Source organism: Episyrphus balteatus, chromosome 3 (genome assembly GCF_945859705.1).
Source record: "Episyrphus balteatus chromosome 3, idEpiBalt1.1, whole genome shotgun sequence".
Lineage (NCBI taxonomy): Eukaryota > Metazoa > Arthropoda > Insecta > Diptera > Syrphidae > Episyrphus > Episyrphus balteatus.
In genome coordinates, this window is record NC_079136.1 from 94,532,840 (window position 1) to 94,553,023 (window position 20,184).

Here is a 20,184-nt window from a genome sequence, read left to right on the forward strand (position 1 = left end):
CAACACCCCAAAATTTGAGAAATTTCGTTCTTGTTGTTTTGTGTGTATTTTTTGAGGCCTAATTTAATTTTTTTATTGCAGCCTTATTTCCTGAGTTCGCTGAACTTGAATCCGAAGTCAAAATTTTAAGGTACTTTTTTCATTTTGAAATATTAACGCTGTGCTGGAAAATGCAAAAAAAAGTCGTTTTTACTGTTTTTGAGGTTATTCTATAATGTACCGGTTCCTTTAAAAAAACGTTGTTTTCTGTCAAAACTGTTTAAATCTTTCTGATATTTTTTTTTAATGTCTGAGATATATTCAGTTGTTTGGCGTACTATAATATCATAAAAGAGAAATATAACGCCTCTTTTATAAGTAGGATATTTTTAAAAGAAGGGCATTTTCAAAAGAAGGGCATTTTTGAAGGTATGTAGAACGTTTTCATAAATAGGGCATTTTTGAAGGTAGTGCATTTTTGAGGAGCAATTTTGAAGCTACGGCAAGTTGGGCATTTTTAAAGCTAGAGCTTTTTTGAAGTTAGGGCATTTTAAAAGCTAAAGCATTTTTGAAAGTAGGACATTTTCATAACTAGGGAATGTTTTAAGGTAGGGCATTTTTAAGGCAGGGAATTATTGAAGGTACGGCATTTTTATAAGAAGAGCATTTTGAAGGTAGGGCATTTTTGAAGGTAATCCCTTTCTGATGGTAGGGCATTTTTTAATATAGGGTATTTTCCAAGGTAGGTACCTAAAAGGACCACATAAAACAAGCGGACCTCTGTATGTTTTTTTTTTTCCAAAATGACTTAATTTTGCATAAAATTTTCTTATTCTCATAAAAATATGAAGATTTTTATTTTAAATTAAGAGGATTTCCGCTTCATTTAAGACGAAAAGCATCTTGGCAAAAAACGTACCTATGCTTGTTTTAAGATGGTATATTTTGTACTTGCTCGTATTTAAAGATGGCAACCGACATTTTCGAGATAGAAGAGTGCCAAGTTTGCTTAAGTTTGCCCTAAAAACATGTATCTACTCTTTTGTTCAAAAAGATTTTTTGTATGTTTTTTTCTTCATTTAAATAGGCTTTGCAATATACACTAGCCCAAAAAAAAATTGTGATTTTTTTTTGTGATTTTCGATAGGCTGCATCTCAGTAAAAAAATCGTATCATGACAGCCTATCGAAAAATCACTAAAAAAAATCAAGATTTTTATTTCCCCTTAATTTTTTGGGCTAGTGTATTTGTACATTGTACAATGTACATCCTTTGGTTATTTTTTTATTTATTTTTTTTTTTCACTTTTTAGACCTTTTTTAGCTTTTTAAAAATCTGCTTATTTAATCAAATACAGAGATATTACAAAATAACCCTTTAAAATAGGGTTGCCGCATAGAAGTGCATATTTTAAAAGTCATAAGTAAATATTCATGTTTTTTTTTTCAAAAGAAAAGAAAAAGCTTAACTTCTTTTTTTAAATCGGAAACTGCCACAATCACGTAAAAAAGGAAGCTGGTTCTTTTCCACTAAACTTAGTTGTTCTAATCTTTTTTTTTTTGAATAGGTACACCTATGTATACATAATATATTATTGTTACCATTTGATTTAAATTTCCTTCGTCGGCAAGCCCATTATGAACTTACAACAGAGATTAATTTTGTCCGATACTGAGGATAGAATCTTGTTGATACCAATCTTTGATAAGTGACCAGTCAATTTTTATCTTTCAATTATAAAATTATGAAATAGAAATTAGCTACAATTATAGTTAAGATCGTATGGTTCATTTAGTGTTGTTCTTTCGTGGCATTAGCAAGTCCTATAGGTACACTCGTTTATCTCTTTAAAAATTAATTAAAAAAAAAACTTAGACAAATTAGATTTAAAATGTCAGTTAACATAACCGACACATTGGAAACCTACACCAAAGTCTTCACATTTGGTGCTGTCGATTATGCTGTTTTTATTTCGATGTTAATTGTTTCGGCCGGTATTGGAGTGTATTTTGGATTTTTTTCGGGTAAAAATGATACGGCCGATGAATATTTACTTGGCGGTAGAAACTTAAAAGCGTGGCCCGTTGCTATTTCTTTGGTTTCAAGGTGAAAACGTTGTGAAATTTCTAATATACATATGTAAATGATTTTGTAACATTTCTTACTTCACAGTCAGTTATCAGCAATATCAATTGTGACAATACCGTCGGAAATGTATAGTTTTGGTATAACATTTGCATTTACAATGGTTGCAATGTTTCTGGCGCTTCCGATCTTGATGTATGTTATTGTTCCAGTATTTTATAATAATAACATTTCGAATTGTTATGAAGTAAGTCTAAAATTTTTTTTCGGTCTATAAGTTTTTTTTTTCTAACACCATAACAAGAATAAACAAATAATAATGTTAGTTATTCTCATTGATAACTATGTTATTTATTATAATTTGTGATATCGAAATCGAACTTAATATAACTGAATCAAGTATACCTACATTTAAATAAGAATTTTTAAATTTTGTAATCGAAGTTATTTGATGGTATCCGAGCTCATGGGATTATCGAAAAAAAAAAATCAGAAAGAAACATCAAACTTTTTAACTAGGCCTAGCTATAGTTTCTATGATGAGCTATCTAATCTATTTTCTTTCGTATATTTACTAATATACTGATGGAATTTTAGAGGAATGTTTAAAAATTTTATCATGTCCAAGTTTTTCAGTAAGAGACTTTCCTGGTTTCAGCATTTACCCAGAGTTAACGTTTTAAACATGTTTTTCAATCATTAACTCATGATTTAACTGAAAAAAAACACGGATTCTTTTGTCAAAAGCTTGTACCAACATCATAATTTCGCCTAATATAGGTATAATATTTTACTCTACATCCTTTGATTGCAGCAGTTTTCTGTTATCCACTTTGTCCCATTTCACGAATAAAATAATATAAATTAATCAAAAAAGCAAATATTATATCATGCTAGAACACCCTATAAAAAAGCAAGTCAGGACAATATAATAAAATAATATAATAACATTATAAAAAAAAGCACTTAAGATAAAGACTATAGGTAATAATAATTAAGGAAGCGAACACAAACTGATTAAATAAGATTCAAATCAATCAAAGAATATTCAAACACGATTATGGCAAACCCTATAAAATATACCTACATTTTAAAAAAAGCAAGTAAGGATAATACAAAAAAGAATCATTATCATATAACATATGACGCTAACTTAACAAAGATAAGAAACAATAATTAAGCAATAATAAAATATAATTATGATAATATACTCATAAAAGCACCTAAAGCTGAAGGTTATTTACTTTTTAACTCAGAGTGACGAATTCATTCCACAATCCATTGTGGTTTTGGGCATACTACCTTACCTTCTTTCTAACCTTACCTCATTTGGTAATATAGACGGAGAAGAAAACCACCTAAAAACCATCGGATTTCTGCATTCTTAAATTAAGCGGAATTTTTATGAAAGTAATAAGATTTTCATCTTTAATTAAGTGGATTTCCTCTTAATGAAAGACGGAAGTCATCTTGGTTAAAAACCACGCAGAAATCCGCTTGTTTTTAGGTGGTCTTTTTCACGGTGTAGGTATATAAAACTTTCATAGGCCTGGATTTATAGCTATATCACGCTATAACTCCAGCCTATATGAACTTGGTTGTAACACACACAAGTTGTTGTTGCTCATTCAAAAACTTTCAGTATAAACTAATTACACAGGCCAGCTTCCCTCCAAGTATGAAAAGCCCTATACAAACCTTTTCTAATGGTATATAAAATGTACGTACAGTATATACAAAGATTATTTTATGCATAATACATTATTACATTTTAGGTATTTATTGAAATTGTTTTCCATTTCGAATTCATTATAGTTCTGTTTAATGAAGAAAAACTGGAACAGAAAAGATTAGAACAGCACAAATTCTTGAAAACTGTCACAACAAAAGAGATCAGAAAAGTACACCTTCCTATTTTATAGGGTCGACTTTTGCCGTCAGTTTTGAAACTTAAAATAAAAATAATTTTTTTTGTTATGACTTTTCATTCAAATAAATTATAATTAATCAGAATATTTGTTCACATTTTGAATTTTTCTTCATATTAAGAAGATTCTAAACAAATTTTCATTATTTTGAATTTATTTAAAACATTTTTGTAAGAATAAAACAAATCAATTGCTGTTTGACACTTCTCACTCGTTTGCTCTACCTCAAAAGTAGGAGCAGAAAAACTTGAACTAATCTGTGCTGGAAAACTTCATGGAACACAAAATGACAGTTTGTAGAACAGTTTAGAGCAAGGTTTTTCTTCATGAAACACACAAACCTGTACTTTTCGGATCTTTTCTGTGCGGATCAGATTTATTAAACAGACCTAATAACTAAAAACTTTATCATTACAGTACTTGGAATTGAGATTTAATAAAACTACCCGACAAATTCTGACGTTATCCTTTGTATTGACTGGATATTTGTTGATGCCTGTATTCATATTCATACCTGCTTTATCATTTGCACAAGGTAAATATTTTTTTTTTTGAAAAGCATGAATAAAATTAATAAAATTTAAATTATAGTGACAGGTGTTAATATTCATCTTATAAATGGCATTGTCTGTTCTATTTGCGTTTTCTACACCATGCTGGTAAGTTTTATTTTTTCCCCCATTATATTTAAAGTCCCCATTAAAAATGAGAAAACTGTCAATTCCCATAAAAATTTCAAAATTTCAACTTTTAAATGGCTACTTTAATTTTAATGGAGTGTAAATAAATTGGACCTAGACCGCAATTTTCAAAATACATACTATTTTTATTTTTTTTGTCAAAACGCTTCTTTTTTTTCTAAAAACTCATGTTTATTAAATAAATCAATTTGCTTAGGGGAGAAGGGGTACCTCAAGACAAAAGCTTTCCTGAAACGCTCAAATTACCAAATATTAAATTTGTTTTTGAATATTTAATTTTCTACCTAAACTATTCTAGAACACTACATTACCTACTTGAAAAAAGTCACATAAAACTGACTATTTAAAGTTAATTTTCTAATTTTCACTCTAAATAGACAAATACTTCTAACCTCAAGAAAAGTATAGTAAGGTTGTGTCATGACTCATCTATTCGCAAGGACATTTCAGGCTATGTGCTTGGTTCTAAAATTAAAACGGAATTACTTTTTTTTTTCACCTCATGTTCAATAATCCGTGCCTACCACGGAAAAGAAGACTACCAACACACACGCATGACATGCCAACCAACAACACCAACCAACGATCGTGTGTGTTTCCTTATTCTTCCCTCCCTCTCTTCTCCTCAGTCATACCAAGATCGCACAATAAAGAGGACGTGCAGTCCAATTAATAACAAAACAGTGTGTTGTGTTTTATTTATATTATTTATTATTATCAAAATATTATACAGTCCACTTAAGTTACTAATAGATTATTGTTCACGGTCCTTCGTAGCCCAATATTGAGCTATGCACCTCTTAAAAGTACATTCATTAGTATAATGCAGTGCCATTAAAAATAAAAAATATATTTCAAAATAAAAAAAAAAAAAAAACAAATCAACCACCAAGTGAGAGTGCGAAAAATTAATTGTAAACAAAATATGTACATACAATACAAAATAAAAAAAATATACAAACAGAAAAACAAGAAAAAGAAAATAATTGTGTGGAGGAGATAATTTCGGTGATATCGGCTAGATACAATACGCATTTTAGATGAATACAATCAAAGTTTTCTATTCCAATACGAACTGACAACGAACAAATGCTTGGATTTCATGGATCATGGATGTCGAAGTAAATGATGAGAAATAAGGAAAAATCAACGAGCTGATCTAGCATGTTTCAACAAGACAGAATTCTTTGAATACATTTCACATACATTCATATGCGATGAAACAAATGTAAGTAACATCTGTCATGGTTTAACAAATAAAAAAAAAAAAAAAAAAAAAAACTTTCAAATAACAATATACCTACCTACTTAACATTCCATACTCACATATGTACATCATACATATTTAACTACCTACATACAAACATGTTTAAAAACTGCTAACACAATTGCAAGTTTATTGGTTTTATTTTATCAAAATACCTATCATTCATGACAAACAAAAATAAACATTATAAATATCATTATTTTCTAACAAACATACATACAGACAAGAAATAGTTTTCCTATCAACACATTTTATAATACATAGGTATTTTATGTATGTTAGTATTTTATTACAAAATGCCAAATTATAGTAGAGATACCTACTATTGTATCCCTCTCCATTTTCATGTATCCAAATTCGTGAATAGTAATTACAATTTCTGGTAGTTAATAAACATACTACACAGGCACAAAAATAAAAAAAATATATAGGTACAAACAAATAATTTTCATAATGTGTCTCATTTCTCATATTCAATTCGATCACAAAACAAGAGCAAAAACCAAAAACAATTTTCATTCATCTCCCACATCAGACAGTAGTAGGTAGTTTTCAAATTTATTTTTAGTTTTCTGAAGCAAAAAAAAAGGCAAAAGTGATCAGTTTTCTGCTACCTGCTTGTTATGAATATCATTTGAATACCAAGCTGAAATTCAAAATATTTATAACTGCACGCAAATGATGCATGTAGAAGTAGGTATGTACCTATTTACATGAGCAATAATCTTCTTCAGGAATTATGATTGTAGGTATATTTTGTCATTTGTTGCGCGACTAAAGGTTTGTTGTTGTTATCCTGATGGTCTGTTTTGGTGCAGATGTTGGAATAAAAAAATCCCGTTAGGTCATCTTCATTTCCCTTTTTTATGTTTAGGACTGTAGTAGGTATAGCAAGAATTTCGTTTTCGTCAATCCTTTAGGGTTACGTTGTTTGTGTCGCGTGTCACTACACATTACCCCTTTTTGTTGTTGTTCTTTGAGATAGAGAATTGTTTTAATGGCGCAGGTAGCTTTGTGATCCATCCATCAATCACAGGCTAGGCGCACAGGATTGTTAGGATTTCATTTTTGGTGAAGACAAATTTCATCAAGTTAAAAAAAAAAAAAAAAAAAAAAACAAAATACATTTTCACCTATGCATATAAATTCCCACATATAGATAAATTTAAAATACATCAAGACTTATAAAAAGATGAAAATATACAAGAAATAAGTAAGAAATTCATTTGGCAATAGGTAGGTACCTACACACATAAAGCAGATACCTGATGCATTAATAGGTCATGCCTCTCGAAAGTTTATGTCTATCAAAATCAATTATTTTACTTTTCAATATACCTACACATCTACGTATAATTACAGGATCACTTCATGTCAAGCCAATAGTAAATAAATAGCTACATGCGCACCTAAAATCATATATGTATTTACATAACAAACCTTGCATTTATGTAATGTACCTAAATCATATTTCCGTTTCATATATCCGCATGCGGGCATGAGATTAAAATTTGTATTATAAACACTGAACCAATTTCTGCGTTCAAATAATTAACAACCATGACAGATTTTCCCAATAAGATTTCCAATAAGGAAAAGCAAAGATTTTAAAATTCGATTATACATTTAAAATATAATTCAACCTCAGAACTGACAACACAAGAGACATCGCTCTATGGTGTCGCGGTCGCGTATACATGCATCAACCACCGAAATGTATAATTCTATGTAGGTAGATGGTAGTGTATTTTGCACTATGTACATAGATACGCAAACGATCTATTTTGCTTGAAAATCTATCCCATTTTCTCCTTTCCTATTTTTTATGCGACCAACTTGGTGGTGCAGCTGTTGGAAAAGAAAACCCCGTTAGGTCATCTTCATAGCCCTTTTTTATGTGTGTAGTGAGAATTTTGTTTTCGTCAGTCATTTAGAGATACATTATTTGTGTCGCGTGTCACCACTACACATTAGCCTTTTTGTTGTTGTTCGTTCGAATGGAGAATTGTTTTTATGCCGCAGGTAGCTTTGTGATCCATCCCATCCAGCGCAGGCGAGGCGCACAGGATTGTTAGGATTTCTTTTTTGAAGTCTAGATAATGTTGTTTTCTATTAGGTACCTATATATAATCTCGCGACGTTTAATGTCGTTTTCTTTCACTCCAATGAGAGTACCCTTTTAGTACTTATTTTTGCACTTTTGAAGGTTTTGTGTTCTTTGACGCCACAAAAGTGTAAAAAAAAAATTACTCCGGAGTAATTTTAGTACTACGGAGTACCCCGGATTTACTCCACATTTTTAGTCAGATTTACACCGATTTGCACACACACTTATGAATTTGAAGTTTGACATTTTAAAAATTTGTTTGAAAAGAGAAAAATGCGAAAAGTTTTTCTTTAAAATTCTTTTGTTATTAACAAGAACAACCATTATGAATATATTTCCTATTATATTATATTCCGCCATATATATTTCTTCCATCATTTCGTTAATTCTTCACTTTTCTCAAATGAAATTGAAAACCGAATAAAACAGCCAGTGTTCTTTATCAATAAAAAAAAAATCCTGTGCCAGATAAAAAAAAATCCCATTTTTTTTCTGCGATGATGGGATATTTTTATTTTACAATGATCAAACTATGGGTGTATATCAATTAAGCTGAAAAAAACCGATCAGAAATATAATGAAAAATATACTAAAAGTAAAACTAAATCCGCTTCTACACGAAGACGCAAAGTGTGAGACGCACATAAGAGCAAGGGAGAAATAAAAAATAAAGCAAGGGATAAATAAAAAAAAAGGGAAGGAAGATTTTCTACCGTGAGTCTCCGGTAAAAAATTTTGTGACTCTTTTTGACGTTTCTCTTTGCTCTTGTTCTTTTTTTTGCTGTTCTGCTTTATTTTATTTCGTCGGTCGTGGAGTCTGCTTCGTCGGTTGTGTATTATTTGCGTGTATAGTAACGTTTTTAATTTATTCAAAAGTTTTTAGACCCTACTGGAGTTGTTTTTTTTTTTTTTAATTAAAATACATAGTCTGCTTCCACACGAAAACGTAGACGCACAAGATACACAGAATACGACGTGAAGAAGCGCGCGACGCACCGAATCGAAAATCAAAAGGAAATTTGAAGATAATTTCTGCGCCTTGAGTCTTCGTGTAGAAGCAGACAACGAACGCTTTTTATGCTTCTATGTTATTAATATTAATTTTTTTTTTCAATTCATAAAATTCTTCCCTAGGGCTATTATCACTATTTTTTTCAAGGAAATTATCAATTTTTGCCTTGTCACACACACAATTACAAAAAATTAAATTACTCTAATTATGTTCTTTCACTCCAGAAAAGGAGTAAAACTTTAGAGCACTCCTTAATAGAGTGAAAGAAAACGACATAAGTGTCTGATATTTGTAGGTATTGCTTTTTTTTTTTTTTTTTTCTTTTGGGTGACTATACTTCCAAGTTTTTATTTGTGATGACTGATGATTCTGATGGGTATCTCTGATTCTGGGTCCCTGTGCCTATAAAGCAATGCTAAATTTTATTATGATTAAGCGGACGCATGATTGTAATTGTCTTTTAAAGGGAGACAGTCGAGAGGTACATAAAGAAATGGAAATTCGTTTTGTAGAAGGTACGTTACGTAGGCCAGTCATTATGTCGGAAAAAACGGCTTAGAAATGCAAAATGACCGAGAAAGCTAAATTTTGGATATGTTGTAGAGGATGCTTAAAAAAGCTTAACTTGAAGTTTTCGACCAAGATTTCCTATGAGCTTTTTCCGCCATTTTGAAAAAAAGGATAAAATTGTTTTTTTGACAATAACTCGGCTATGTGACGAGATGCGAAAATTTTACAAGGAGCTTTTTTGTAGCTTTTAACAAGTTCTACAATTCATGCATACACATTTTTTGTGTACCATGAACCGTTTTCGAGATATCGATTAAAAAAGTCAAAAATTTAGGACATGCCATTTGTTTTTTGACATAATCTATTTTTGGGTGATGAATATCGAAAAAATTATTAACATAAAATTTGTAGACCACATTCAGACCTACAATGCCGTATTTTTATATTTTTTTTTGGACAAAAATTACGACTTCCAGCCGGCCGCAAAGTCGTTTAGTCCGCTCCCACCGCCAAGCAAGCCGCCCGTTCGGTTGTAAAAAAAACAATCGTTCATGTTTTTTTTAATGTTTATATCATTATATCAGTAACACATCATACAAATGTATGTATTTATTTAATAAATAATGAGAAGAAGATGGTAATGGTTTTTTTGGTACCCCAATTTTATTAACCCAAATTTTGTAAATACAGTCTACCGGCTTTTTGTGTTGATTGTACATTTTGTAATTTGCTTCAATCTCTATATTATTTAGTTCATCAAAATTGCAATTAGATCAGTGCCCCCTTTCCACCAATTAGTTTGTGGGCAATTTATTTTTCCGCTTTCATATACCATTTATCCTAAATGCTGCTAATAATTTTTTTATTTTCAAAAATTATTGGCACTGATCTAATTGCAATTTTGATGAACTAAATAATATTGAGATTGAAGCAAATTACAAAATGCACAATCAACACAAAAAGCCGGTATACTGTATTTACAAAATTTGGGTTAATAAAATTGGGGTACCAAAAAAACCATTACCATCTTCTTCTCATTATTTATTAAATAAATACATACATTTGTATGTATGTGTTACTGATATAATGATATAGACATTAAAAAAAAACATGAATGATTGTTTTTTTACAACCGAACGGGCGGCTTGCTTGGCGGTGGGAGCGGACTAAACGACTTTGCGGCCGGCTGGAAGTCGTAATTTTTGTCCAAAAAAAAATATAAAAATACGGCACTGAATGTGGTCTACAAATTTTATGTTAATAATTTTTTCGATATTCATCACCCAAAAATAGATTATGTCAAAAAACAAATGGCATGTCCTAAATTTTTGACTTTTTTAATCGATATCTCGAAAACGGTTCATGGTACACAAAAAATGTGTATGCATGAATTGTAGAACTTGTTAAAAGCTACAAAAAAGCTCCTTGTAAAATTTTCGCATCTCGTCACATAGCCGAGTTATTGTCAAAAAAAACAATTTTATCCTTTTTTTCAAAATGGCGAAAAAGCTCATAGGAAATCTTGGTCGAAAACTTCAAGTTAAGCTTTTTTAAGCATCCTCTACAACATATCCAAAATTTAGCTTTCTCGGTCATTTTGCATTTCCAAATGTATATAATGACTGGCCTAACGGACCTATCTAAGATCTACCTACCGATCTTATAAAAAAAAAAAAAAAAAAAAAACATGATGAACGAAAGTATGGGTTAAGATTCGTGTACCTACATTTATACATACACATATTACTTTGCACATGCTCATACATACACATATAGTGCATGTAGTATACATAGGTAACTATTCAGGATGAAATTGAAATAAAAAGAACAAGAAGCCAATTTTCATCAAGTTGAATTTCTTTTTGGCGTAAGCTTGTGCACTCGGAAGGGAAAAAAAAAAAAAAAAAAAAATACCTACATAAAAAAAAAAAAAAAAAAACAAAACAAAAATACCTACCTAACTCGACAGAAAAATTACATAACTTAAATTGCTCGTTAGAAATAAAAAGATATATCAACCACCGAACTTTTTGTATGCAGGTTCCGAGACCTACATGGGTGATAGTTATGTAGGTACACTTTTAATCTTCGAAAATATCAAAATCTATTTGCATCGATTTGTTGTTGCGGAATACGTCATATATCGTGCAGGGTGCAGCTGTTAAGAAAGAAAATCCCGTTAGGTCCTCTTCATGTTCATAGTCCTTTTGTGCGTAGTAAAGAACTTCGCTTTCCATGATCAAGGAAGTATACCTACCTACATTTTTGGTCACGTAGGTACACAGTTGGTTCAAAACCCTTTTTATTTGTTGTTTGAGATTGGGGATTTGTGTTTTGCAGGGCAGGTAGGTTGGTATCGTTGTGCAAAATTCTTTTATGAGGGAATCATAATCGTAGATCGCTGAGACAATTAGGATCTTTGAGTTTTATTTTTCGCGCTGCTTTTGTTTCGAAACTACCTAAAGGTAGTCCTTTTGCGCGGTGAGCCTGGGTTGAATTGAATTGTTTTGTTTTCTCAAGGCGTTGGTAGGATAATTATCTACCTACTTGTTTGGGTAGGAGTGACACCTTTTCACAAGTCACAAAGTCAATTTGGGTAACTTTTTTAATCCTCATAGCTCAGAATGAGAAAAATGGAAAACAAAGTAATAGCGCTTTCCATTTTATAGGAAAAGCATAATATTTGTCATTTTAAGGCTCTTAACATTTATACAATACATATTAATATTGTCCATTTATTGTTATATATACAAAACGTAGGCGTTTATATACTAATTATAAGCAAAATCATACAAACTATGAAAAAGAGTCAGTGCAAGCTGAATTATAGAAACGCAAGATCAATACAAAGCATTTTTTTTCCAAAAAAAAAAAACACAAATAATGCACTTTTAAAACATATTAATTCATGATGAGCGACTAAATAAACAATATAACAATGCAAAATAATATAGGCCAATTTACATTAAGGTAACAAAACATACATATTAAACCAACAAAACAAATACAGGTGCATTTAAAGTTCACTCCCATCCAAACTAAAATTTCAATTACATTTCACTCTTTTGTTTCATTTGTTTTCTAAGAATACATTTCATGTGTTAATTTGTCTATCAGGGATTTTATTTGACTTTATACTTTTGTCCTTTTCTCAGTCGATTTTGAGTGTACGTTCGCAGGATGAATCGTTTGTTCTTGAGACAAAATTCATCCCAGCGTACATTCTTCCGGTAAGCAGTTACCCACAAAGGGTAACCTATTCACATTTACAATTTGAGACAAATTACCTCACAAATATTTTGAATTGTCTCTCCAAATATTACACAGATAATAGGATAGGTACATCGAATTGTACGTCGAGCTTTAAGCTACATATAGAGTTAATGACAACTGCCATATTTCACCATTTAAAAACGTTTCTTGACCTAACTAAAGGTTTGTTCCACACTTATGCACTTAAACACAATTGAACTCAATTCAATTAATTTTTCATTTGAAAAAAACTCACATTTTTGTAAAAAAAGACGAAGATTTGAAACATAATAACATAATAACAAGAGGATTTGCCTGCATAATGTGAAAACACTCATTCTTGAAGGAAAGTTGTTGCCCACAAAGGGTAAACTTTCGATATTTCATATTGAGTGTGCGTTCTTACAAAACGCACATTCTTGCAGACAAGTTGTTGCAAAGGATAACCTTTTATTTCTTATATTTTCACTTGGAGTGTACGTTCGCAGGGTGAATCATTTGTCCATGAGACAAAATTCATCCCAGCGTACATTCCTGCAAAAAAGCAGATCGCCTATATAGGGTGTCCTTTTTACAATTCGATTTTGAGTGTGCGTTCGCAGGGTGAATCATTTGTTCAGGAGACAAAATTCATCTCGGCGTACATTCTAACATGAAAACAAGATAAAGCACTTGTTAAAGAGACTAAATTCAGACCAAAAAAAAAATCAGTATCCGTTAAAACTGCTCAAGAAAAGGCAGTTACATCAGATCGATCGCATTCATTAAAAAGGGTTTAGAAATTGAAAAATACTAAATTTATAAGAATAAACAAAAGTTCTTCATTCACACCTATGCAAGAGACCTGTTTAATTAGTTATTTTCAAATAACACAAATTAACATAGGAATTAAATCATTGGAAGCAGAGTCATAAAGCAAGCTCAATTAACAAAATTCAGCAAACCAAGCAAATCAAATCATAAAAAAAAAAAAATTCAAAGACTATCATGCAGAACAAAAATGCTAGTACATTAACATCTATGTACATATGTATCTATATGTAATATGATAGGTCTATTGCGCAAGAGCAATAAATACATTAAAAAAAAAAAAAAAAAAAAAAAAAACAACACATTTTAATTTTTGTATTCGCCAAATATTAAACAAATTCAAGTATTCCTTTACATCACATCATATACTATACAAAATAAGGCACACAAGGTTGGTGTTCGGGGTTTGACGTAAATATGAATTAATGAATACAATTTTCTTAAAGGGGCTACTAGCGTCTCTCATAACGTATCTTAAGTTGTTTCCTCACTTCAAAGAGAAATTGTTTGATTTCCACCTTTTTCTTGATTGACGTTGGGTTGACATTGGGTTGGACTAAGAGTGTGCGTCCTTACAACGCGCACATTCTTGCAGAAAAGGATCTACCTACAATGGGTAACCTTTTGACTTTGGGTGGACTAAGAGTGTGCGTCCTTACAACGCGTACATTCTTGCAGAAAAGGATCTACCTACAATGGGTAGCCTTTTGACTTTGGGTTGGACTAGGAGTGTGCATCCACACGAGGTGCACATTCTTGCAGAAAAGGATCTACCTACAATGGGTAACCTTTTGACATTGGGTTGGACTAAGAGTGTGCGTCCTTACAACGCGCACATTCTTGCAGAAAAGGATCTACCTACAATGGGTAACCTTTTGACATTGGGTTGGACTAAGAGTGTGCGTCCTTACAACGCGCACATTCTTGCAGAAAAGGATCTACCTACAATGGGTAACCTTTTGACATTGCAGAAAAGGACCTACCTACAATGGGTAACCTTTTGACATTCAAGAAAAGGACTTACCTACAATGGGTAACCTTTTGACATTGCAGAAAAGGACCTACCTACAATGGGTAACCTTTTGACGTTCAAGAAAAGGACCTACCTACAATGGGTAACCTTTTGACATTGCAGAAAAGGACCTACCTACAATGGGTAACCTTTTGACGTTCAAGAAAAGGACCTACCTACAATGGGTAACCTTTTGACATTGCAGAAAAGGACCTACCTACAATGGGTAACCTTTTGACGTTCAAGAAAAGGACCTACCTACAATGGGTAACCTTTTGACATTGCAGAAAAGGACCTACCTACAATGGGTAACCTTTTGACATTCAAGAAAAGGACTTACCTACAATGGGTAACCTTTTGACATTGCAGAAAAGGACCTACCTACAATGGGTAACCTTTTGACATTCAAGAAAAGGACCTACCTACAATGGGTAACCTTTTGACATTGCAGAAAAGGACCTACCTACAATGGGTAACCTTTTGACGTTCAAGAAAAGGACCTACCTACAATGGGTAACCTTTTGACATTGCAGAAAAGGACCTACCTACAATGGGTAACCTTTTGACGTTCAAGAAAAGGACCTACCTACAATGGGTAACCTTTTGACATTGCAGAAAAGGACCTACCTACAATGGGTAACCTTTTGACATTCAAGAAAAAGACGTACCTACAATGGGTAAGCTTTTGACATTGCAGAAAAGGACCTACCTACAATGGGTAACCTTTTGACATTCAAGAAAAGGACCTACCTACAATGGGTAACCTTTTGACATTGCAGAAAAGGACCTACCTACAATGGGTAACCTTTTGACGTTCAAGAAAAGGACCTACCTACAATGGGTAACCTTTTAACAATAAATTAGAAGTATGAGCCCACAAGAGGCACACGAGATAAAACGTAATAAAAAAAAAAGAAATCAAAACATACACTTTTCAAACATACATTTATAAATATATTCCTTAAAGTAGGAAGCATGACTAAATATTTTCTTCTTTATTTTCTTTTCTTCCGAGCATTTCCAACATAGAGAAATGGCTAAGAAAGCCATATGAGACACGACACAGCTTTATCAATTCTCTTGATTCTGTAGAATCAAAGTGGGCAGGGACATCTGTTCATAGGCAGATCAAACCCACAACACAAGGCACACAATGCAGAATATCAATGGCAGCAAATGATTCCGTCAAATGCTGACATCTGGTCAGTTGAAGCAACAAGAACAGCAGCTATAACTTCATACATCAGTAACCCCAAGGATAACAACCAAAGCAGCAGCAAGAACTACAAGAACCACAGCACAGCACCAACATAAGCTAGTGATTCATCAAAACTATCAACAGAATACTGAATATACCAACAACTTTCAATAGATCTTCCATTTTAACCACAAGTATGCAGCAGGATCTACAAGTTTTGCAAAAATCGATCAAGTTTTTCCTCACACAAATTAAAAAAAAAAAAAATTTCATCAAAAGGTTAAGCACACACTGAAAACACTCCAAGAATTTTGCAGCCATCCGTTTCACCAACAATAACAGTAGGATGCGACTGCATAAACAGCTTTAACAACATCTAACAGAATTGGTGGACCACATCGGAATCTCTAAATGATTCAACAGACCTTCAGCCAGCAAGTCACAAGGTCTATATGAGCACTATGGCCACCAAAAACATTACAGATTACCCGAATCGACTTGGTTTTTTCATTGACATATACATACACGCAGGGGCGCCAATGTTTTCCCAATGTCCTTGAGCAAATGCTATTCGGAAGGAGCCCCAAAGCAGAACTTAACTTCAAGCAAAATAACAATCAGAAGATATTAAACCGAAGGTTTAAAGTGGGCAGGATGTTCAATAATCCGTGCCTACCACGGAAAAGAAGACTACCAACACACACGCATGACATGCCAACCAACAACACCAACCAACGATCGTGTGTGTTTCCTTATTCTTCCCTCCCTCTCTTCTCCTCAGTCATATCAAGATCGCACAATAAAGAGGACGTGCAGTCCAATTAATAACAAAACAGTGTGTTGTGTTTTATTTATATTATTTATTATTATCAAAATATTATACAGTCCACTTAAGTTACTAATAGATTATTGTTCACCTCAAAAATCACAAAAAAAATTTTTGTTATACAGTGTAAAAATTGTTTGTTTTGTACTGTTTTTCGTTTGCTCAACGATAGCCCAGGATAGCCCAACTCTTTTTTCTTTACTCCACTACTTTTTCAAAAAATAAAATAAAAAACTTTTTTTTCATAATGAGAAACAGAAAAAATTATGATTTTATTTCCTGTGAAAAACATGACGAATATAAATCCAATGGCAAAGATAAACAAGGACCTTTCATATTAAATATTTTGAAATTAAAAATAAGAAGAAAAACAATGCAAAACTCTATCCTACTTTTTGGCATGTCCGAGTGATGGTAATGCTAATAATTTTAATAATTAAAAAACATGACGAATATAAATCCAATGGCAAAGATAAACAAGGACCTTTCATATTAAATATTTTGAAATTAAAAATAAGAAGAAAAACAATGCAAAACTCTATCCTACTTTTTGGCATGTCCGAGTGATGGTAATGCTACAATCCGCTGTACACAAACTTGGCTAAGTCCAATATGACCCACCCACAAACACAGTCCTCCAGCTGTTGCATTCCAAATGGTAGTACGGGTGGTAGCATCAAAGTTCATGCTTGAATATTTTATAAAGTATCGAGTTTCATTGTTTCACTGGAATTATTATGTATTCGATGTACCACGATTGTGATCCACTTAAAATAAAGGTAAGCAAAAGTATGATTACGTTATATATTTTAAAAAGTATGATTTCCAATAAATGAACTATTATTCGTTCTGTATTTCAAAAAGATTGTTGACAAACCAGACAAAATGATGCCCTTTTTTGTTCAAGACGTTGTTGGACACTTAAAAGGCATGCCCGGACTCTTTATATCATGTGTTTTCAGTGCAGCTTTGAGGTAAATAATGTCCAAGCATACATTTTTCGAAGAATCAGCTCAAAACTTTCGAAATACCCATTCAATTCTTTAGCGCAATGTCAGCAAGTATGAATTCTTTAGCAGGAATTTTTTACTTCGATTATATCAAGCCCTTCGTACGACACACAGAAAGAAAAGCAAATTATTCCATGAAAGGTTTTATTTTATTAACTGGAGTCTATTGTGTTGCTGCTGGATTTTTAGTTGAAAAATCTGCATCTCTCCTTCAAACTATTATGACTATCGGCGGAGTAGTTCAAGGAGCTATGGTTGGAGTTTTTTTGTTGGGATTTTTAGTACCAAAAGCTAATGGAAAAGTAAGTTTTAGGTTCACAACATTACTCAATCAATAATATAATTTTAAACTTCCATTTAGGGTGCATTAATTGGCCTTTTGTCAAGTATGCTTGCCATACTTATTCTTGTAACTGGCGCCCAACGAAGAATGGAAGCTGGAAAATTAGCATACAATCCTTTACCAACCAGAGATGATGGTTGTGATCGTTTTAATTATACATTGCATGGATCAATGTATGTGTATTTTTGATATTGTCATAATACCTTTTTGTTTATTTAATTGTGTATCTTTTTTTAGTTTTAGATCAAATGTTACAAATGATATAGTTCATGAAGTTCATGACGATGAAGGATTTTCAATTTTTCAAATCTCTTTTCAATGGTATACTGTATTGGGTATATTTGTTGTCTGGCTAGTTGGTATTCCTTTGAGTTATATCATTCCAGATAATAAAAAACTAGATCATAATCTACTATCGCCAGTTATAAGAAAGTTTGTTAAATATGATAGTGTTAAAACTGATGAGTATCCAATGAAGAAGTGATATTTTTAAAATAAGACAAGCAAAACATTTTATTTTATTTCAATAATTGAAAGCTAATATTTAATTACAAAAACAAAATAAACATATTGTAAAAACAAGACAATACCTTAAAAATTGTTAAAATAAAATATTTATTTATAAAAACATGATTTTTTTTTCTTGAACATAATATAATTTAATCCATGTAACATTGTAAGTTGAAAGTGTGACTGCATAAATCAGAATTATTGTAAAATATGACTGAACAAAAGAACTATAGTGGAATCCATGCTTTTTTGGAAACAATGTGAAAAAACTTAAGATTTTATTAATTTATTAAATTAATATGCTTTTTTTCATTTTGGTACCAATAACATCCTAATTACTCTATATTCTATATAAAAACTATAACCATTCTGAAATTTCCTTTAGACGCGCATATTTTTAAAAAAGTTGGAACCTACGTTCTTTTAGATTTTTGTATGCCACAGGTGTTTAAAATTTTGCATAAAATATTTTTACTTGCGATATAGGTACTATAGGGCAAGTTTAGGATTCGTAAAAAAAATCGAACTCGAGATAACAATTTTACATGACATTACGATGATGGAGAATGCCAAAAAAGTGGGTCCGGCAATTCTGTCTGTCTGTCTGTCTGTCTGTCTGTCTGTCTGTCTGTAAGAACCTCGAGCTACAGCCTAAACTACTGAAGCGATTTTGTTCAAACTTAGTAGTTAGCAGTTTTTGGTGATTCCCTAGAGGGGAAATTGAAATTTTTTTTTTATGACCAAAACTAACGGTACCTGCCATATAACGGAAATAGAAAAGTTAATTTTTTTCAAAAACGGCTCTAACGATTTTGATTAAAAATTTTATGTATGGTATTACACATAAGAGCCAACTTTTGAAATAAAAAAAATATTTTTTGTACCGTTATTAACGGTACCTGTCATAGAACGGTTTTTTTGGTTTCTGAATATCTCGTACAAAATTAACCCGATTTCAACGAAAATTTTTATGCAAAAGCAATTAAATAATAATAATATTAAAATTTTAGAAAATTTTCAAAAAGTGCATTTTTGGATTTTTAAAAAATATTTCAAATTTTTTTTTTGAAAAATCAATTTTTTGAAAACGGGTTGGTGAAAAATTTTGAAATTTCGTTTTTATGTGTAAATTAATTATTTCTTTAAAATGGCATACCAACTTTTTTTTTGAAAAATGTTAGAAATTTTTTATATATAAAAAATTATTTTTTTAAAAAACGGCTCTAACGATTTTGAAAATTTTTTTTCTAAAAATACCTTTTTATGCAAGTAATAAAATGGCATACTTGGTTTTTTGTAAAACATAATTTAAAACGTTGTTTTTTGAATAAAAAGCTTTAACATTAGAGTTACTTTTAGCATAAGAGCAAGTACGTGCGACCCCAGTCGTGCATTTTATTTTTTTTACATTTTGCATCGAACAAAATTTTTTTTTTTTCAAAGAAAAGGTGCAACAGTTATGAATTTTTTTAACTTCTTACGTAGTGAATCACTCTTGTCTGGATCCCAGGACATAGTGGTTTTGAGGACAACGAAAAGGCGGATGAACTGGCCAGGCAAGGATCGGCCCTTCATGAGTCGCTAGCGGAAGCAGTTAACATTCCAATAGGAGTCATGAAGGGCAATATCTTCTC

The 20,184-nt window shown here is 31.7% G+C and overlaps 1 protein-coding gene across 1 annotated transcript; it reads left to right on the forward strand.

Moving 5' to 3' along the window:
• Positions 1–1,866: 1,866 nt before the first annotated feature.
• On the forward strand, positions 1,867–18,696 carry LOC129915143 (sodium-coupled monocarboxylate transporter 1-like). Its single transcript, XM_055994609.1, has 9 exons — positions 1,867–2,085; positions 2,152–2,311; positions 4,410–4,527; positions 4,584–4,651; positions 17,401–17,466; positions 17,552–17,661; positions 17,735–17,999; positions 18,059–18,213; positions 18,278–18,696. Exons 1-9 carry the CDS (start codon positions 1,871–1,873, stop codon positions 18,522–18,524), a joined length of 1,404 nt encoding a protein of 467 aa, XP_055850584.1. The 5' UTR covers positions 1,867–1,870; the 3' UTR covers positions 18,525–18,696.
• The last annotated feature ends 1,488 nt before the right edge of the window (positions 18,697–20,184 follow it).

Coding starts and splice junctions, on each gene's coding strand:
- LOC129915143 (XM_055994609.1), top strand. CDS start 1,871: ATGTCAGTTAACATAACCGACACATTGGAAACCTACACCAAAGTCTTC. Junction 2,086..2,151: donor GCTATTTCTTTGGTTTCAAG/GTGAAAACGTTG, acceptor CTTACTTCACAG/TCAGTTATCAGCAATATCAA. Junction 18,214..18,277: donor TATACATTGCATGGATCAAT/GTATGTGTATTT, acceptor ATCTTTTTTTAG/TTTTAGATCAAATGTTACAA.